The sequence below is a fragment of the Aulonocara stuartgranti genome (assembly GCF_965226115.1).
Source record: "Aulonocara stuartgranti genome assembly, chromosome: 7".
In the NCBI taxonomy this organism is placed as follows: Eukaryota; Metazoa; Chordata; class Actinopteri; order Cichliformes; family Cichlidae; genus Aulonocara; species Aulonocara stuartgranti.
The window spans coordinates 25532932-25552365 of NC_138945.1; the positions used below are offsets into that span (position 1 = coordinate 25532932).

At 40.0% G+C, this 19434-nt stretch overlaps 2 protein-coding genes across 2 annotated transcripts; one reads left to right on the forward strand and one right to left on the reverse strand.

Moving 5' to 3' along the window:
- Positions 1-1905: 1905 nt before the first annotated feature.
- LOC309709868 (uncharacterized protein) lies at positions 1906-6849 on the reverse strand. Its single transcript, XM_082538771.1, has 2 exons — positions 6716-6849; positions 1906-6201 (listed from the first exon to the last, which is right to left on the reverse strand). The coding sequence occupies exon 2, from the start codon at positions 6195-6197 to the stop codon at positions 4827-4829; it is 1371 nt and encodes a 456-aa protein (XP_082394897.1). The 5' UTR covers positions 6198-6201; positions 6716-6849; the 3' UTR covers positions 1906-4826.
- A 2897-nt stretch (positions 6850-9746) lies between these two features.
- Positions 9747-18535, forward strand: LOC309710906 (protein phosphatase PTC7 homolog). The gene is made up of 6 exons (XM_082540763.1): positions 9747-10319; positions 12471-12650; positions 13584-13782; positions 14898-15021; positions 15111-15240; positions 16409-18535. Exons 1-6 carry the CDS (start codon positions 10118-10120, stop codon positions 16465-16467), a joined length of 894 nt encoding a protein of 297 aa, XP_082396889.1. The 5' UTR covers positions 9747-10117; the 3' UTR covers positions 16468-18535.
- The last annotated feature ends 899 nt before the right edge of the window (positions 18536-19434 follow it).

Consider the following 19434-nt stretch of genomic DNA (forward strand, 5'->3'; position numbering starts at 1 on the left):
CACATACAAACATTCAGATTTTATTCTCAAAATTCTCATTTCCAAATTCTGACTTTTCAACTCAGAAGGTATGACTTCTTAAATTGAAATCTGACTCTTTTCTTACTTTTTGTTTTTGTTGGTGTTTTTTTTATTTGTTTGTTTGTTTTTTTCTGATTTTAATTACAATATTAATTACAAACTTTTTCCTAGAATTTGACTACAATTTTATTTCTGAACATTTTTTTTCTCAGGATTCTGAAAAATGTTATAAGCCCAGAACATTTTTTAGTGGTCAGACACTTTATGTAGACATAAACATAAATAAATACTAAATGAAATGTTAGTTGAGACAGTAATGTTTTGATTTGTTTGCACTCATGTCCATTTGCTGAGTAATGAGAGAAACTCACACTGCATGTGTGAAAATCCACTGTCAGCAAAAACATTGAACCTGTTCTGTATTATTGATGTAGAACCAATAGCAAAGCAGGATTTTTTTTTTTTTTTTTTTTTTTGTGGGTGGGTGGGCATGTGTGTTGGGGTGGGGGGGGAGGGGTCTTGGTGCTGACTGTGTTGGTTGGGTTGATAGTCTGTAAATGAAGATGAAAACCACCTCGCAGCCCTGCTGTGTTGTGGTTTGATAAACAACCGCTCCAGGATCACAGCCTCTTTAAGTAACTCCTAAGAAAGGTAAATAAATTCCATTTTGTTTCCTTAAAAAATTTATTTTTTATAGATAATGTACACATTTAATCAGTTTTATTTAACAACTTTCTAACTTTTTTTTTAAAAGGCCCCTTACCAAATATTTTGCAATAATGTACATGTGGTTACTGTTCCAAATACATCACTGATATGTTTTTTTAACAATTGATATGATATGCACTGTTTATGAGAGATAAAAGAAGCAAATGCCTAGTGAATGGAAGAACAAATGTGCCACATAATGCCCAGCTAATCCTCGTGTTTACAGAGCATATCGGTCATTCTAGATGTCTGTTGTGTCAGGGTTAGGGAGCATGTAGCTTTTGTTACTGAGTCGCAGGAAATCAAAAGCTTTATCGCCAGCTGAACTGACTGCTGACAGACTTTCAAAAAACTCCTCTGCACGTGTCCTAAATGACAATTAATGAAGCGCAGTATCATTTTAATAACATTTTTTTCTTTCTAAAGTTCAACTCAACCTAATCTGTTTTTGCAGCTCTGCTCTGATGGCGGGCCAGCAAAAGCTTCCCTCACTGTGGGTTTGGATGCTGCTTATTGCAGCTTTGTGCCCAGGTGCACAGTATGCATACAGCAAGCGAGCAGGCAGCTTCAGAGGTCGCGGTACTGGTAACAAAGCGCCTCCCTCTCAGAATCGAGGCCTCTCCAAGCAGGGTGTAAAGTGGGCAGGTGCAGCAGCAGCGGGGATGCTGGGAGGCACAGGCACCGGGTACGGGCTGGGGTTCCTTGGAAAGCCAAAGCATGGGTCCGGAAATAACTATGGCCACAAAGCAGTCGCCTCTGAGCAAGATCGACAGCTTTACTACCAGCAAGACCAAAGATGCTGCAACCAGTCTCTCTGGAGAGCCTTCGTTAAAGGCGCTGCCCCTGCTCCTGCGACTCACCTCTTTCTCAGGCTGGGACATGTGGTGCCTTTTCTTACAGCAGCTTGGATAAGAGACGTGTGATCCACCATCTAATTAATGAAAAAGCTGTCATTTATCAAAGTAAATTAAAGCTTTTTTGAACAAATGATCTCTACTGTGTCATTTTATTGGAATTAAATGTCATCATGTCATCCTCATGGAGGATTTTTCTGAGAGTTTGGTTAAAAAAATACACAAGTTGTGCACTTGTGCATTTTTCTAATAACCCCTCTCTTGATATCCCTTGAAGAGATACAGCAACATTTTAGACGTGAAGATGTCACAGGCCACAGAAAAGATTTCATGATTTATTTTATTTAACACATGAACATCCAAGACAAACTATATTACACCGTGTTAGTCATAACATCTGAGGAGTATCACGAAATGTTTGCAATTCTGAGTCAAAAACAAGCGATGTCTCTAATGGTAACATGACCTCAATTACAAAGTTACAGAATATCCACAACTGAGGAGAAATAAGTGCACTTTACAGATATTCCACATCCTTGATTTAGGTGGAATTTCCCATCAAATTAAGTCGTTTTGCCAGAATCAACCAAAAAAGCAAAACAGGAACAGTCGAATATAAAAGCTTATTAACAGGAGAGAATAAAAGAAATTTGAAAGCCTGGTCACAAAGAACAACATCAGTATGGGAAGGAGAATTCCATCACTTTGAGATTTTCACACCTAACTTACACAGCATTTTTCCAGAATCCTTTACAAAACTCAGGCATGGAGAAAAAATAAAACAGGATCATAAAAAGTACGGTAAAAAGAAAAGTGAAATGATCACATGAAACACCCACAAAAATAAAAATAATAACAACACCTACTCTTGAAGAAAAAAAAGGAGAACAGATTTTAGTAGTCATAATCGCAGAGACTGTACCATGACAACCGGCGCAAGAAAATAAACAGTAGTATTTACATATCTGAGAAAAACTGTCCTATGAGACTGTTTCCCCACGCTACAATAACATGTAGGAGATTAGAGGAAGACGCACGGAAACGATGACCAACTTCAGGGCAGACGACTGGAAAATAAGTGGCTATGGAAAGTTAAAATGTGCCTGGGGATATGGATGTAAAACCAAGGCTTTTATGGGAATAAATGTTCTAATGACTCACACACATAATGGCAGAGTTCAACGGGATAAAGGAATGCAGTTTGAGTGCTACCACACCCATTTTAACTAAGGACAGTTTACATACTACAAGGAAATACAGATAAAAGACCGCATCCGTTCAACAGACTGCACAGATTAAAGCAACAAGTGCTATTTGTGCAACTTCACTGCTCATTTATGAACCCATCATGATTACTGTCTACTCTCTGTGAAAAGCTATTACATGCAATAACATAAGTAGCAATTATTAAATATGAACCAGGGCGATTCTTTCTACTTTTATTTTTATTTCTGTCTCTGCTGTTCAGCAAACCTCGATGGCTTAAAGTTCATGTGGGAAGTTTGGCTGAATTATTTACAAGGAATCCTTTATCACCATCAAGCAATCTGTAAAAACTATTAGTGACCAGGGTTTGCTTCAGTCTGTGCATGTGCTCTGTGGAGTGAGACTGAGTGGAATCCAAAACACACACATAAAACTTAAATCCTCCAAAGAGATTTCTCCTAACATTACCCCAGATAATAAACAGGGGTTAAAGTGAGCTGGATTTATTATTACTGATCAGTATTATCGCTGAATGCCTTTATTTTTCATGTGCCACAATCCTGCTGCCAGTTATTACATGCAAATATTTGCCCGGTAATAAGCCAAAAAAAAAATGACATCCCACAGCCCACTTATAACCTGAAGTGAACTTTTTCCTTCTCATCCCTGTGATGTGTTCATGGTGTAAAGGTAAATAATCCTGGTTACTGTACTTCAGCATCTAGAACATAACAGAGGAAGAGTGAGCATCAAGGCAGCAAAGTTTTTTTCTAAGTGGCGGTAATTTCAAATGCAACTTCTCGAGGACATTAAAATATCACCAAATACACAAACTGTGTCTGTGCAGTCTGTCAATCAACAGAAAACATCTGACAAATGTGTCTGCCAGCCGAAGGGAGAGGGGAAAAGAAGCATTGACGTGCAACACTATCAGAGATGTAGAAAAAGATGTATGAAAGACAGGAAACCAAAGAAGAAGATTATTTTCAAGGGTAAGGATGGCAACACGCAAGGTTTGATAAGCTGAAAATGTAAAACTTCCAATATCCTCGTTCGTTTTAGAGCTCTTAAATGGATCTACACGTGATGTGTTGCCAAATTATCCCAAAATAAATGGAAGCATATTAATTTTGCATTCTTCAAAGGTTGCATGAAAATACCAGGCAAGTTAGTGCAGGCTGCACTGGTTATGTTTGCAGTACTGTGGTGAAGTTCACAGTGATTCACTCTGCTGGAGGGGTATGGAGCAGGCTGTTCATGGTCAATGTTAGATTAGATCAAGAGTAGCAAATATTATTACATTCACTAAGCTAATTCTATCTTTTATACAATGCATCAGCCATGCAGCTTTGGATAGACCTGCTTATAACTTGTTGAATTCAGCGTGGTTAAATCCACAAAAAAGCAGTGAATACTGAATACAGGAGAAGCAGCACAGCTCAGCTGATCACAGCCTGTATGCACAAATCTGGCCTGCAAGTCATCATGTGACTTATTTCTACGTAATTCTTGTCCCCATGCTGCACCAATACAAACAAATCTCTGAGTTACCCCACTTGCCAAATCCCACTTGTACCCCATAAGCCATAATGTGGACTATGAGCTTTCATTATTTTTTCATTCTTATCCAAACTATGAAAGAAACTGCCCTGATAGTCTTCCTAAGAAAAAACTGCTAAAGTAATTGTCCTGTCCTGTTTTCTTTCTTTAATCATGAATCTCTGCATTCAGTGTCCAACAATCTGGAGATAAAAAGTGCAAAATATGGATCCAAAATAAATTAATATAAAGTATAGTGAACATCTAAGACAGATCTAACTGTAACACTTGAAACTGAGTGCCACACTTGAAATAGACATTTTTAGTCAGTATGTACATGTCAATATTTTTATATAATAGATATTAAAAGACTGTACTCTCTGGAAGTATGCAGCTGTGGTTTGCAATGTGGAGCTACTATAATATAAGCAGGAAATGAATGTGTGCATATGATGGAGGCAGTAGAAAGCCATTTGAAGTGAAGTGGAAGGTGTTTTCTCACTGGAGCAGGAGCATGCTGGACAATAGCATCACGGAGGAAGTGAGAAGATGAATGAGCCCTTGGCTCAGAGGGCTAGAGCGACTTAGCTGATATTGTTGTTCAGTTTTACGTTCCTTCAGAAATTGCTCAGAGTACTTCATGTACTTCTCTACACACTGCCGCGACTTCACTTGCTCAATCAGGGCTGGGTATCCAATCTCCTCAATGCTGACGGTGTCGTCATCTGCGTCCTCAGCTGCACTCTTGGATGTGGAAGAGCCTTGATCCTTAAACATATCAGTCGAATTCATGCAGCGACTCATGAAGCTTTCGTAGGTCTCAGCACGTGGAGGAGGGCTGTAGACGTAATCACGACCATAGTCTTTTTGATCTGTTGACTGGGTGCCATAACGACGCTGCATGTAATTATTGTAGTAGTACTCTTCTTCAGGGTTACGGAAAGTGAAATGTGGTCGGGGGAAGCGTCCTAATCCATATCCAACTGCCATTCCAGCCAAAGCACCGACGCCTGCAGCCACCATGGCTTTTTTGGCAAAACTTGGTGACTTGGGCGCATACCCCATGTTCTGCACAGAACGAGAAAAAGGTGACCCTGCCACCCCATAGCCATAGCCTCCTCCACCAAAGCGGGGACTCAGAATCTTATTATTTGGGTTCCAGTTGGAGTAGCCACCAACTGCTCCACCAGGGTAACCTCCTGGATAACCTCCTGGATTTGAACCAGGCACATTCCAACCTGGTCGTGTGTTTCCAGTTTGGACGGGGTAACCACCTGGATACTGGTAAGGATACCTTCCTGGGTTTTGTGGATAACCACCCGCTGCTGGGAAACCCCCACCTGGATGCTGATTAGGATAATTCTGGTTTGGATAACCTCCAGCAGGGTACTGATTAGGATAACCTCCGGGGTTGCTACCAGCTCTGCCTGGATATTGGTTGGGGTAGCCTCCGGCAGCTGGATTTTGATTTGGATAATTTCCTCGAGCTGGGTTTTGATTAGGATACCCTCCTGCTGGGTATCCACCTGCAGGGTTCTGGTTCGGATAACCTGCAGGATTGCCTCTGCCAGGGTACTGATTTGGGTTGCTACCGGCACCTGGATAACTTGGCTGGTTCTGTTTGGGATAAGGGTAACTTCCACCAGGAGGATAAGGATTGGTGTTTCGATTAGGACTCTGTGGCTGACGTGGGTAGTTTCCTGGTTGAGAGTTGGATGTCTTTGAATTGGTCCAACCCTTGTTGCTGCTGGATGAAGATTTTCCCCTGCTGCTGCTGCTGCCACCTCTTTTAGCACATGCCAGCTCAGTGGTCAAAAGCGACATGATAAGAAGAGACACAAGAACCATCTCACACAACCTCCCCATCATGGCCCTAAAAGGAAAAGTCATGGTTGTAAACACCCGTATATATATACATATATATATATATATATATAATAAACAAACATCTCTTCATTTTAAGTGTGTTGTATAGGCATAAGATTAAAAAGAGTCAGCTGCACTTTTTTTCGATAACGATCAATAAGAAACAATGTATCATTCTGGCTACATCTATTTATATATTTATATAACGCGTATAGCTAGAACACCCTCATTGAATCCTTGTCCTATTTAAAATTTAGAAATGGTGTCAATCGCATTATTATCTTATCATTTGATGATAACAATAATAATGATAATGATAATAATAATTAATGAACAAATTTAGGGTTCATAAACGTGAGGCTGTTATCACTGCATCATCCTTCCCCTTCCATTAGAAAAACATAACGGAGCCATATTATAACGGATGTGTGTGTCGTCTTTTTATCTCGCCGAACCAATCAGCAAAGCGTTTTATAATAGCATCACAATTAAATGAAATGTGATGAAGGCTAATATCTTACCAGGAATTGGTGTTTTGTGTGTAAGCGTCGATAATTCGAGTGCGTTTGTTGTTCTCTCTCCGTCTTCTCTCCGCTCCCTAAAGGGACCAGGGTGGTTTCTTCCAAATGCGGTGCGCTCGTTTTTATCATACGAAGCACCGGATTAAATGTTCCAACGATGCGAAACAACAGCATGTATACTAAAACTATTTTTAACTGCAAAACTGGTATTCTTACTTAGAATACCAGTTTTTAGTGTAAAACTAATGGCGACCATATCAGAAAGTGTCCTATAAGGGAGGCTAAACAGTATTAATTATATATCCGCACCGTCCGTTACGACTGTCAGCTACGTCCCGTTATTCACGACAAGCGCACATATGTACCCTACATAGAATGTATTTCCGGTCAGGCCTCTTTACCAACAGCCTGATAACAGTTTCAGTGGCGAGCCTAGGGTTTTTTGGTGAAACCGAACAAAAATGACAAGACCTCCTCCAACCACAGTTCAATGCAATTAAATAATAAAATAAATAAATGATACTATCAATTTAAGTGGATTTTTTATTTATCTGAAATGACAAAAAAGGAACACTGCAAATGCAAAAATATTTACAGCTTCAGTGAACCATTAATCCCTTTTAAATTTTAAAAGGGATGCATTTGCTTTGGGAGTTTTGATGATAGAGGTTGACATGATGAGTAACAGCTGAAATAGATAACTTTGAGGGCATGATATCCCATACTTATGTGTTGTACCGAGTGGATCGACTGAAAGGGAACAGTAATTAAATAAAAGCTCAAGGGAAGATGGCAGAAAGAAGCAGTGGTAAGAAGAAAGAACTGGCAGGTGGGTCTATAAAATTCAAAGAAAATTGACATAATGAGGAAAACGGGACAAAAGGATTAAATTACCATATCCAAATTATGCTTTGGTCCTACAGGATTAAACAGTACCATTATTTAAATTGGGATAACATACTACAGGGAATTTCGGCTGTTTTCAAGAAGAGACATAGAACAAATTTGAAAACTCATCAGCAACCCAAGTCCCTTTAGCTTGAGCCAACTTCAGCTTATACACACATATAAATATACATTTGTTTTGCGACATCATATAGCATAGAATAGAATAGAATTCAACTTTATTGTCATTGCACATGCACAGGTACAGGGCAACGAAATGCAGTTTGCATCCATCCAGAAGTGCTTTAGTGATATAGATATATTACAATATATATTAGCAATAATATAGATATGTGAGTATATTACAGAAATGGGTCTATTATGGCATGTTATAACGTACACGGTATGAAGTATGTTGTGAATATTCTATAACTATAAGTATGTACAGGCTGTAGTGAGTACAAGCTATGTACAGGATATGAACAGGATATAAATTTGAAAAACTATACAGAATATGAAATAAATAACTTTACAGAAATCTGAGATATACAGCTATACAGAAATGGGAACTATGCAAGTTGTATATATATATATATATACTCACCCAGCACGCCCCTGCGGGCGGTTTATCCTTCAAGCTCGGGTCCTCTACCAGAGGCCTGGGAGCTTGAGGGTCCTGCGCAGTATCTTAGCTGTTCCCAGGACTGCGCTCTTCTGGACAGAGATCTCCGATGTTGTTCCCGGGATCTGCTGGAGCCACTCGCCTAGCTTGGGAGTCACCGCACCTAGTGCTCCGATTACCACGGGGACCACCGTTACCTTCACCCTCCACATCCTCTCGAGCTCTTCTCTGAGCCCTTGGTATTTCTCCAGCTTCTCGTGTTCCTTCTTCCTGATATTGCTGTCATTCGGAATGGTTAGCCACCACCATTTTGTCCGTCTGTATCTGGAAGTCCCACATATATATATATATATATATATATATATATATATATATATATATATATATATATATATATATATATATATATATATATATATGTTGCATATCCGTCCATGCATGAAAGCATGAAATCATCAAATGCTTATACCCATGTTTTTCTTATTTTTATCCATCTGCAGAATGCTATTTGTTTGTTTATTTATTTTTGGCCATATTTAAGGCAACCTTTTAATTATTGAGATTTTAAATGGTTAACACCTTGTGGTAAACCCTCTGTATTCACTCTTATAACATGACCTTATTATGGTTGACTTGAAAAATGCTTTGAAGTCTATCATACACAATGCACTCTTCACTTGGCTCAGTATTGTCAAGGGGATTTTCATTACCATAGAAAGGGTCCTGCAATTATCTCCCCCCCCCCCTCCCCCACTGTTGTTTCTTGTACAACTCAAGTCTTTTCATGCTGCTCAGGTTTCCAGTGCACCCCCTTCCTGCAGAATATACCAGAAGGTTATTTTGACCAGTTATATTTCTGCATTCTTTCTGGTAATTTTGTTTTGAATTTTGCAGCCTGGGGATGTAAATGCCACATTTAGAATTAACTCCAGGCATTTATTCGGTTAATTAGCTAACAAAAACAAAAACAATGAAATAGCCCACACATGTTGGAGAAACTTCAGAGGCAATTGTCCAAGTACTCAATTATGTTATAAACAAGAGGGATACATATTAGAGAGCTTACCAAACCCTTCTTTTAATTTTCTTGTCTTTACATTAGCACTTTGTAACACTGCAGTAGCTTATAGTGAAATTTCACATGCATTAAAAGTATAATTTGCATTTCCTTTATCTAAAATACTAAAAAAAAAATTCAATTACTTAAAAATTATTTACAGTATATTTGTTGGCCGTTTCATTTTAAAATACTTGAAGGTACTCATTTCTTAAAAATATTTATCCTACACTTTATAATACTTCTAAATCCCTATAAAACCTCCAAATTTCCCCTTTTAGTTTTAGGTTATCATGTATAGACCCCAAATTTTAAAGAAAATTAGAACATGTTAAATGTTCTAGGGCTGCATTATTGGGTGCAACCTACGTTAAGCCCATATTTATTACATAAGTTAGCTAAAAACAACAAAAGATGAATTTGGACACCCCCACGGTGAACCTGGTGGGCGGGGCCACGTTACGGCACGCGACGTCACAGTTGTAAACACCCGTATGTACTCACATCTTTGTGTCCCGTGGAAACATGTCGGGGAGGAGAGAGCCCAGTGGAGGAACTGCTTCGTCTATCAAATGCTCACCTGAGACATAAAGCGAAAGCGACAGAGTCAGAAAGGAAACGGCGGCGTGTTTGTTCGAGTTTGGAGCAACTGCAGCCTTCCGCTGTCACAGAAGCGAGCCGGTCGGGATCGGATGAACGACTAAAGACAGACAGCCGGGGCTTGATCTGAAGACTTAGCCTCGCAGGCAGGTGGTCGAGCCGGTTAGAGAGAAAGAGCGAGAGAGGGGGGACAGCGTGTACGGTCTCGGATCAGAACGGGGTTTCTCCTTGCTAGGGGATGTTATCCGTACTGTCTTATGGCAGACTGGTAGCCAGGGCTGTCCTGGGCGGACTCTCTCAGACGGACGGTCGGGACTACAGTCTGATCACCGCCAGTTATGGTTTCGGTAAAGACTTTCGCAAGGGGATCCTGAAAAAAGGGATGTGCTACGGTGATGATGCTTGCTTCATTGCACGGCACAAGACGGCTGATGTCTTGGGTAAGGATTCAGGGCTCTGCAAATGGCTTGCATGAAAGTTAGACGCCCTCTGTGCTCGGGTGACCTTCAGTGAGTTTAGCCAGCACGTGTGCCGACCCGTCGGATCAAAACACACCAGCCCCCCTCCCCGCTCACACATAAAAAAAAGACAGCACTTTAACCCGGATAAAACAAGACTCCAACCCGGATAGACGCTTAAAGCATATCTGTACGCACATAGCACCTGCACTCACGTCATTACTTTAATAAATGACATTTATTTTACTGTTAGGGGGTAGTTTTGAGGTGAAACGCTAAATGACCTTTCACCTACATGTGTCCCCACTGTGGGATACACTGCGATGACGTAGGCTGTTGCAATCACAACATTAGAAGACGTAAATCGGCCTTATCTAATTCGGACGTGGCAAAAAATAGAGCTCATTAAAACGTATCAGACTTAACACTACAATGTCTTGCAAAGGTCAGAATGGTTGAGCATGGAGGCAGCCATGTTGCTAATAGCATCATTAGCCTATTAGCTTAGCTAGCAGGCTAAGCTTGCTTTGTCCTCGCCACCTTGCTACTGCCAAAGACTTAAACTACCACGTGGTTGGTTAGACACACACACACACAAGGTGTATTTCATAGTTTACAAGGTCTGTTTAGTGTTAAACGTTTAGGTTGGTTAGAGAAATAAAATTGACATCTCCGAGGAACACATGGCAACACGTGTATACACGGCAAGGAGAAGTGGAATCTGTGAGACTTCAAGTCAGAGTGTTGAAAACGTCCCTTGCTTTAATTCAGGCTGATGGAAATCGTAGTGAAGGGCGTAGCTGACAGTGATGATCAAGCAGTGCAGAAGAAAATGCGTGGGGTTTTCCAGCATGTATAATATTTTCACTTTCTTTTTAAAGGTTACTTTCACCTCTGTGAGAAAGGGAAAATAATTCCAAAGTCACAGCCTTATAAACTATGGAAGCAATATTCCCAGTAGTCTGTGTGCTGTAGAAAGAAATACTTTCAAAAAACTAAGAGGAAACCCATAGATTCTCTGGAAGTCAAATACTATGAGCATGGGGTGGGGAGAAAAGTTATACATCATTATTAGATTATTCTCATTGTTATGTACATATTTCTTTTACAACTGTCTTCTGACAAAAAAAAAATACTGGTGCAGATATTCCCTTGCCGTCCTCTTTGGCCATTGAACTAAACAGAACTTAAGTAAAATCATCTGGTCTTGGAAAAAAATTGCTTTGCATCAGCTTTCAAATGAATGTGCAAATGAAGGCATTTATGAGGTGATTGATGTGAAGCCACAATGTGTAAATATATTTAAACTGAATTTAGAAGTCATTTGGACGCAAGTAACCTAACCGGTATACCACAAAAATTATATGCATTTTGGAACCGCGTGCTTACAAGTACAAACTTGAATGATTCATGTAGCACCTAAATTACAGGATATTAGATTACGTTTGTTTGTGTGTATAAGCTGAAGGTGTCTAGAGCTAAAGAGACTTTGGTTGCTGATGAGGTTTTAAAGTCAATTTGTATCTTTGCTGTTCTGACTCATGGTGTGCAGCTAGAATGAATCAAAAGTAAAATAAAACAGGAAGCTAGTAGATTATGAGGTATCAGTGTATAAATATGAATTACACACAAGATGTTAAAAGAGTATACAATTATTTCTGTTCCATAGCTGCAAGTAACACATTTTCCGGGGTAAAATTCTTACACTTCAGGTAAACTAGATAAATTAGGCACACATGAAGCAGTACATGAGAAGTTACAATGGAAAGATAATAAACCAATGTGTTCCTGTTTAGCAGGGATACAGACACCAGAGAGAAAAGCAGTTCAGTAATCAATAAAGCATCAGCACCTAGAAAAGAAAGATCAGAAGAGCAGTGTGGCTGTGCAAATATAGACATGATGCATTGACCTTGGAAGGAAAAGAAAGTCATGTCTGCTGTAAAAAATAAAGATAACTTAATAAAAATTCAACAACTAAAATCAGCCAAACTGCTACCAGCAGATGTTTGGTATTTACACTTTTGAAATGCCTGATCAATCCTCTGTCACGAATCTGGTGTTAATAAGGTATTGTATGGTAGTGGTTCAGTAGTAAAACAAATGTTTTTAATTCCTTTTTTTCCCCATCAGGCGTAGCAGATGGCGTAGGTGGTTGGCGGGACTATGGTGTCGACCCATCTCAGTTCTCTGCAACCTTAATGAAGACCTGTGAGCGACTGGTGAAGGAGGGTCGCTTCACACCCAGTAATCCAGTGGGCATCCTGACGTCTGGCTACTACGAGCTCTTGCAGAACAAAGTTCCCTTGCTAGGTGAGTACATAGAGATGATCCACCTGGTTACAAACACAGCAAGTGGTGGAGCGAGCTCAGCCGTGCTGAGAGAAATAAATAACATAGCTGCAGTATGAGTCACACTGTGAGTATTGGCCCTGCTCACCGAGCACAGAACACAAGCTCTGTCCTGAGTTATACTATCTGTTTAATATGGAATCTCTTCTTCTACCTTGGCAATTACTAATATACAGCCTTTAAGTGTGTGATCAGTTCATCAAGAGGGAACCAAATTTTGCTTCAACGATTGTGTTAGTTGGCGAGGTATATATATTATGTGACTTTTGTTTGACACAAACCTTTGTCCCACCGAGTGATTTAAAACCAGAGAGGTAACTATCTTTGATCGGGCAGTGATTTCTTATGCTAACACTTGGCAGTTGAAATTCAGTGATCTTGTGACTCCCCACAATTTACCCTATTACGCAGGCCAAACACTTTGCCCCCTGCCAGAGCTTCAAAAGGTCATGAGTCTGTCTGTAACTGATACTACAGGAGGGTCAGTGAGATTTTAAAAGTAGGTTAACACCAAGCACGTGATCAAGGTTTCATATCTTGGCTCAGTGTCCCTGGCCAAGAGTTAGTGCAGACGCAGGTTAGCTGTCGTTAAATTTAGTTGGCATACTTTTATTTTGGAAAGTCATGGCAAGGTCAGCTCTTGACCTTCTCTGCTCAAGGTTACCTGAATTGTTGCTAGTAGCTGTCACTGGGAATGCAATCTTTTTGGTTGTTTTTTTTTTTCGTCTGTATTATATTTCTTCCACTCTCCATGGATATATTAGATTCACAATGAGGACACTCACAAAGACTACTTTGTACTGGTTGGGCAACATAACTCTTTTCTTTTGCCCTGATCAAATTATCTGTTTGTATACATAACCTTAGTGTTGTTTTACTCCGCTTTATTTTCAGGAAGCAGCACGGCCTGCATCGTAGTTCTGGATCGGCAGAGTCACAGGCTACATACGTGTAACCTTGGCGACTCTGGCTTTTTAGTGGTACGTGGTGGAGAGGTGGTTCATCGCTCGGACGAGCAACAGCACTATTTCAATACACCCTTCCAGCTGTCCATCGCTCCTCCGGGAGCCGAGGGAGTTGTGCTCAGTGACAGGTCAGTTGCTCAGTGTTAGATATATCTTTGTAAATAAATAAAACTCTATATTAGATAGATGCTGGGCTGGTAGTTGTACAGCACTGTACATGTCCTGCTTACAGCAGGCTCGGATAAAATGGTAAAGGCATATCATTCCATTCTGAGCATCCCTACTTGCAGTCATTGGGTTTGCGTGCCACTTTGTAATGCAAAGCAGGATTTAAAATAGAAGTGCAGGTCATGATCTCTGTCATTTTGACTGCCAAGCTAATTTGTGGACAGCTTAATTAGCCCAACTTATCAAAAACATGACTCATCTCTCATGTGGGAAGCAAATATCATAGCATAAAGGCCTTTATGTTGTTGTTTGCCATGTAAACAGAACCTGCTTTTCACCTCACACACTAAAGTGTGTGCAGGCCTTCACAGGTTTGCTGGCCAAACCAATTTACATCTGTTATGACTGGCATCAACTAATAAAGCTTTTGTAACATGATCTGTTTTTATGTCTGAATTGCCAGATGATGTCAGTGATTACCTGGATTTGGCTAGAGTTGGTAGCAACAACAAAAAGTGTCCTTCTTTAGAAGTTTTCCTTAGTGCTTTCAGCTCTCTGCAGACATCAGGAATGTTACTTTCAAATTGCCCGTTCCTCCATGGACACAGGCTTTCAGTACTAGCAAGCCATGGCAATGGCAACTGATAAACAAGAGGGAAACTCTGTAATCCATTTGGAGCAGTCTAGATGTTTTGTTTGACTTTTCTCACTGGTTTGGCAGGTTTAATGGGTTAACGTTCCCATTAAAGTACATTTATAGACCTGTTTAAATGTCATCATAAATTAAGACCAAGCAGAAATATAAGGCTCCCAGGTGATAAAACCTCAGTCTGAGACTTGTGTATGGTGGTAGGAAGTGACAGGCCATGCCGGCATTCGGCACGGACGGAGAAGTAAACGGAGAAGTCAGGTTTTACGTCAGCTGTCACATTAAACGCTCACACTCCATCTTCGAAATTTAGCAGAGTGGCTTCTGACCTGCTTAATTCCACACTTAAAACTGTTGCCAGCAGCTCAGGTGCTTCGCGCTCTAGTTTCACTTCATGATCTTCCCGTGCTTCCTTGTTTCCTGTAGTCCCGAAGCGGCTGACAGCTCCTCTTTCGACGTGCAGCTTGGTGACATCATCTTAACCGCAACAGACGGTCTCTTTGACAACATGCCAGACTACATGATTCTTCAGGAGCTCAAAAAACTCAAGGTATCACTTCAACATGTCAGCTTATGCTTATATGTGTTGGAAACAAATTCAAATTTTAATGCTTTTTTTATTATTGCATCTCGTTTCAGACTACCAACTATGACAGCATCCTGCAGACTGCACAGAGCATTGCAAAGCAAGCTCATGATCTTGCCTACGACCCTAATTATATGTCCCCTTTTGCACAGTTTGCCTGTGACAATGGCCTGAATGTAAGAGGTAAGGTTACTGTTAGCTCCCTTTAAAAGCACCATACACATAACTGCAGTATAATGTTTTTACAGCACGCCCCTTTTCCTGATTAATATTAATAATAAGTTTTGGTTGTACAAATTTTGGAGATGGCACTATTATTTATCATGTTTTGAATAATTAATTAATAAACATTGAAATAAACATAATTTGTGTGTTATTAGATGCATAATGAGGAGCATACAAACATACATACTCCAAAGTACTTTTGATGTCCTTAATAAAACTGTACACTGTTAATATTAGTAGTTGGCCACAAAAGACACAAGTTAAGGATGTCTCGCTGGGGCTTTATACTTCAGCAGTAAATCTACACTGTAACTATGTCGTAACCGCAAACCCATCTGAAACTCTACATCGCAACCTGATGTGAATCTCCATAGAAACCTAACTACACACGGCACAAAACTGTTGCCGGTTCACTACAGGCGATACCTCCTGTGCATTTCCAGCTGCGTTTTTGAATTTGTCAGTGAGAGAATAACACTCATCACCTCAATCTAAGAAATAACAATCATAACATGAATTGAAATTCTCACAAATGTCAGCAAATCTTTGGAGGGAGATTGCTGAAACTATCTGAAGGGATGTATGTCATAGGCTCTACAAAGATTGCTCACAGAAGTCCAAATCAGGCCTTAAACCACTCAGACTTTTAAATGTGATTCTCCTTGTGTTGACTAAAAGTTGCTTTACACAATAAGATTTCAGCAGTTATACTTTATATTTGAAGCCACATTACATGACACGTTTGTAATAAGCTTGGTTAAAGCATTTTTTCAATCAGTTTATCTAGACCTATTGAGGCTCTGACGTCTGCAGTTCCTCCGCTGTGTCCTTGGCGTGGTCATGATAACACACATGAGACGAAACTCCTGCTGGCACAACCAGTTTTTCTTCTCTGTAGGAATCCCAAGCATTTAGTTTTTGCAAGTTTAACCTTGATGATGGCTGACCACCGCTTTACAGCTAATACGAAACAAATCACTACAATTATTGTTATATGCGGCTTTAACACTATTATGAAATAGAAAAGTCTTCTCCTATATATTCAGGAGGTCTTATAATTAAAAAGTACTTTGCATGAACTAGTTCTTACATTTCCTCACTTTATCTTTGTTTTCTTGTCCTGCAGGAGGGAAGCCAGATGACATCACGGTGCTGCTCTCTATCGTGGCTGAATACACAGACTAAAATGTGTGTGTGCGTGCGTGTGTTTGAGTGCGCGTCTGGGGCTGTTCCTTCTTCGCCGCCTGCCTGAGTCTTCCACCTGCGGCCCTCCCGAAATGCACTGCATCCTGTGGAGCTGACAGGGGAGGCCCGCCAACACCACGGCACACACTCCTTACAGCACGGCCCGTGTTAACATTTAGTTTTCTTCCGCTGGTTTTGTTTTGGTGCTTGGGCGGCTGAGGGAAGGCAGGCAGCTAGAACATTTTGTTTTTTTCTTTCATGTTGATCGTGATGCAGGAGGAGCAGAGAGAGAGAGAGACGGGCGGGAAGATGCCTTTCATTCTTCAATGTCTCATCCTGTAGCATCAAAATCTTTTTCAATGATGTGACAGCCCAGGACAGATGGACGGCCTGTAGGCTTTAAAATCTAAAATAAAAATGTGATTAAGGAGTAAGCCATGGGTTTGGATTCTTTAGAGCGTAGTAACAGATTTAGCAGGCGAAACCTGGCTATTGGTCGCTGTTGTTAATCTGTTCCATGTGGTAAATGTGTTTGAACAAAGCATGTAGACTAGACTGAGGAAGCTGCTGCTGGGATGTTGTTTGAGTATGAAATGTACGAGTTGGGATTAAGTGTCTTTTCTCAGATCAAAACTCTGTAATGAGAAACTAACACTTATTAAAGCTTTCACATGAAGGTTAATCAGGTTTTGTCGCTTGGCCGAGGGAACCGCATCTCCTGATGAGTTGTAAATATTTTTGTTTTTTGAGAAACTTGTTCTGGCCTTTCTGTTGTCTTTGAATTGGTTGTTAAAGCGAAGAGCTGTTTCGTTACTTTATGGAAGATCTACACATGCTCTCGTATACTTTCTTGTACAGATACTAATCTCCAGGTGATTTTCATCAATACCACACTTCCGTTTGAAAGTTGAAAGTCGCTTCCTGAGATTGATCTCTGAAGCAGTCGTGTTGCCGAAAGGCCGCTAAAACATATGACTGGTTTGTGTGATGCATATTTGAGAAGCTGTTGTATGTAATGTTTATATTTGTTATAAAGCTCAAGTTAGCATCTGGGAATGCTTACAATTGCAGTGATAGGTCAGGAACAAATTCAAAGGAGAAAGATGTATTTTTTAAACCTTATTTTGTTTTAAAAGCTACAGACTGAAGCATATGCAGATGTGACAAACGTCCCGTGGATGACTAAAAGATCCAGGTATCTTAAAAAAAAGAAGAAGAAATGTGCATTGTGTGAGTCTGCTTCAAATGTTTTGTTTCTCTGTCCCTCATTTTCCTGTTTCATTTGTTTGCTGCTGCTTTTGTTAGTCACGTATGACTTGATTTGCATAAACGCTGTGACCGTGATTGCGACGAGTGCGTAAACGTGCGCTCTGGATTTCACCAAACTACACGAATCAAAGACACTGATGATACCGTTCTGCTTATGAGGGTCTAACACTTCACCTAAGTGTTGTGGATAAACTCTACAATTTAAAAGCATGTGCACCAAAGACACATTTTCTTTGTGTATCTCATTATGCTCTTTTTTTTTTTTTCGACACAAACATCATACAGCAATACTCTAATTTTCTTGTTCTATGTGTGTGTGATGGCCAGAGGTCTGTGTGGAAATGTTCAGAATTACATTAAAGTGTATTTTCTATTCCTAAAGTTGTATCATATTCCTGGTTTTAAGTTATATGTAACTGGTTATCTGTAAGTAACTATAAAGACAGGTTTTTAAAAGAAAAACCAAAGAAGGGAAGCCATAGTTCACAATTAGGGCACTGCTCTGGAAGCACCACTGTAATGGTAACAGTCACTGTGGTGCTTATCTAACAATCACGGTAGAAGTTGTACTGTTGCTGCCATACTTGAATCCACTGATCCACCATGCATTTTATTACTAGAGAGCAGTTCATATGTGCAATTTGGCAGCAGTTTGTGCTACAATGATTGCATTTCACATCAAATTGGGCAGGTTTTTCTTCCTCATAAACATAATGGGGGTAATGATTTGCATATCTGTCCTGCTGTCATCGTTGTTTTTGTTTTTTATGTAGTTTCTATTTTAGTTACACCCCCCCCCCCCCCAAAAAAAATGTAATGACAGAGAGACGTAAACCTTATGCAGGAGGGGGTGTGAACTTGCAGTATGAGGGTGAGCACAGTTTCAGCCTTAACCAATAGCTTGACCTGTAATCAAGAGGCCTTTCCTGTCATTGCAAGCTTGTGTCGTCCCTGCCGTGTTGCCCGGTGTTTGATGTAAATGAAATGTGGACATGTCTTTTTCTCTTATAAAGCCGTTCTCAAAGGTGCTTCTGCAGTCTGTATGGTATGATTGTCCTGTTCCCAGCAAGCGTATGAAAGATAAACTTATGTCTACAGTGAAACAATGCAGGTCTAATTTATGTAAATATGTTTTAAAATATGTACAATATTTAAATAAAGAACCTAGTATTTATACTAAACTTGTTTAGGTGTCTTCTTTATGCATATCATGTTTGAAGTAGTAACTTAACTCAAGGGATGAACAGGATAAGTCAATTACAATAACCTACCTATGTCCCCAAGAGGGACAAAAACAGAATTTCCCAGAGGAACCCACCTGAGGGATAAATAAAGTTTCATCTAATCTAATATAACTTAACCTGAAACCCAAATACCTGATCGGCCAGTCACGTGGCAGCAAGTTAATGGAAGTAGACATGGTCAAGACGTTCATACTGAGCACCAGAATGGGAAGGAGATTTGATTTACTTTAAATGTAGCATAAATACACATAAAATACAGTTCTGCAAAAAAAAAAGATACTGCATGTCAACAAGTGTATTATGTATGAGAACACATATGAATGTATAACACATTGTGCAGGGGGGTATTTTAGTGACACACTTTGGGCTCCTTAGTACCAACTGAGCGTCATTTGAATGCCACAGCTTATCTGTTTGTGACTTATAGGTGTCCTTTGTGTGTTTTTCTAGCCAG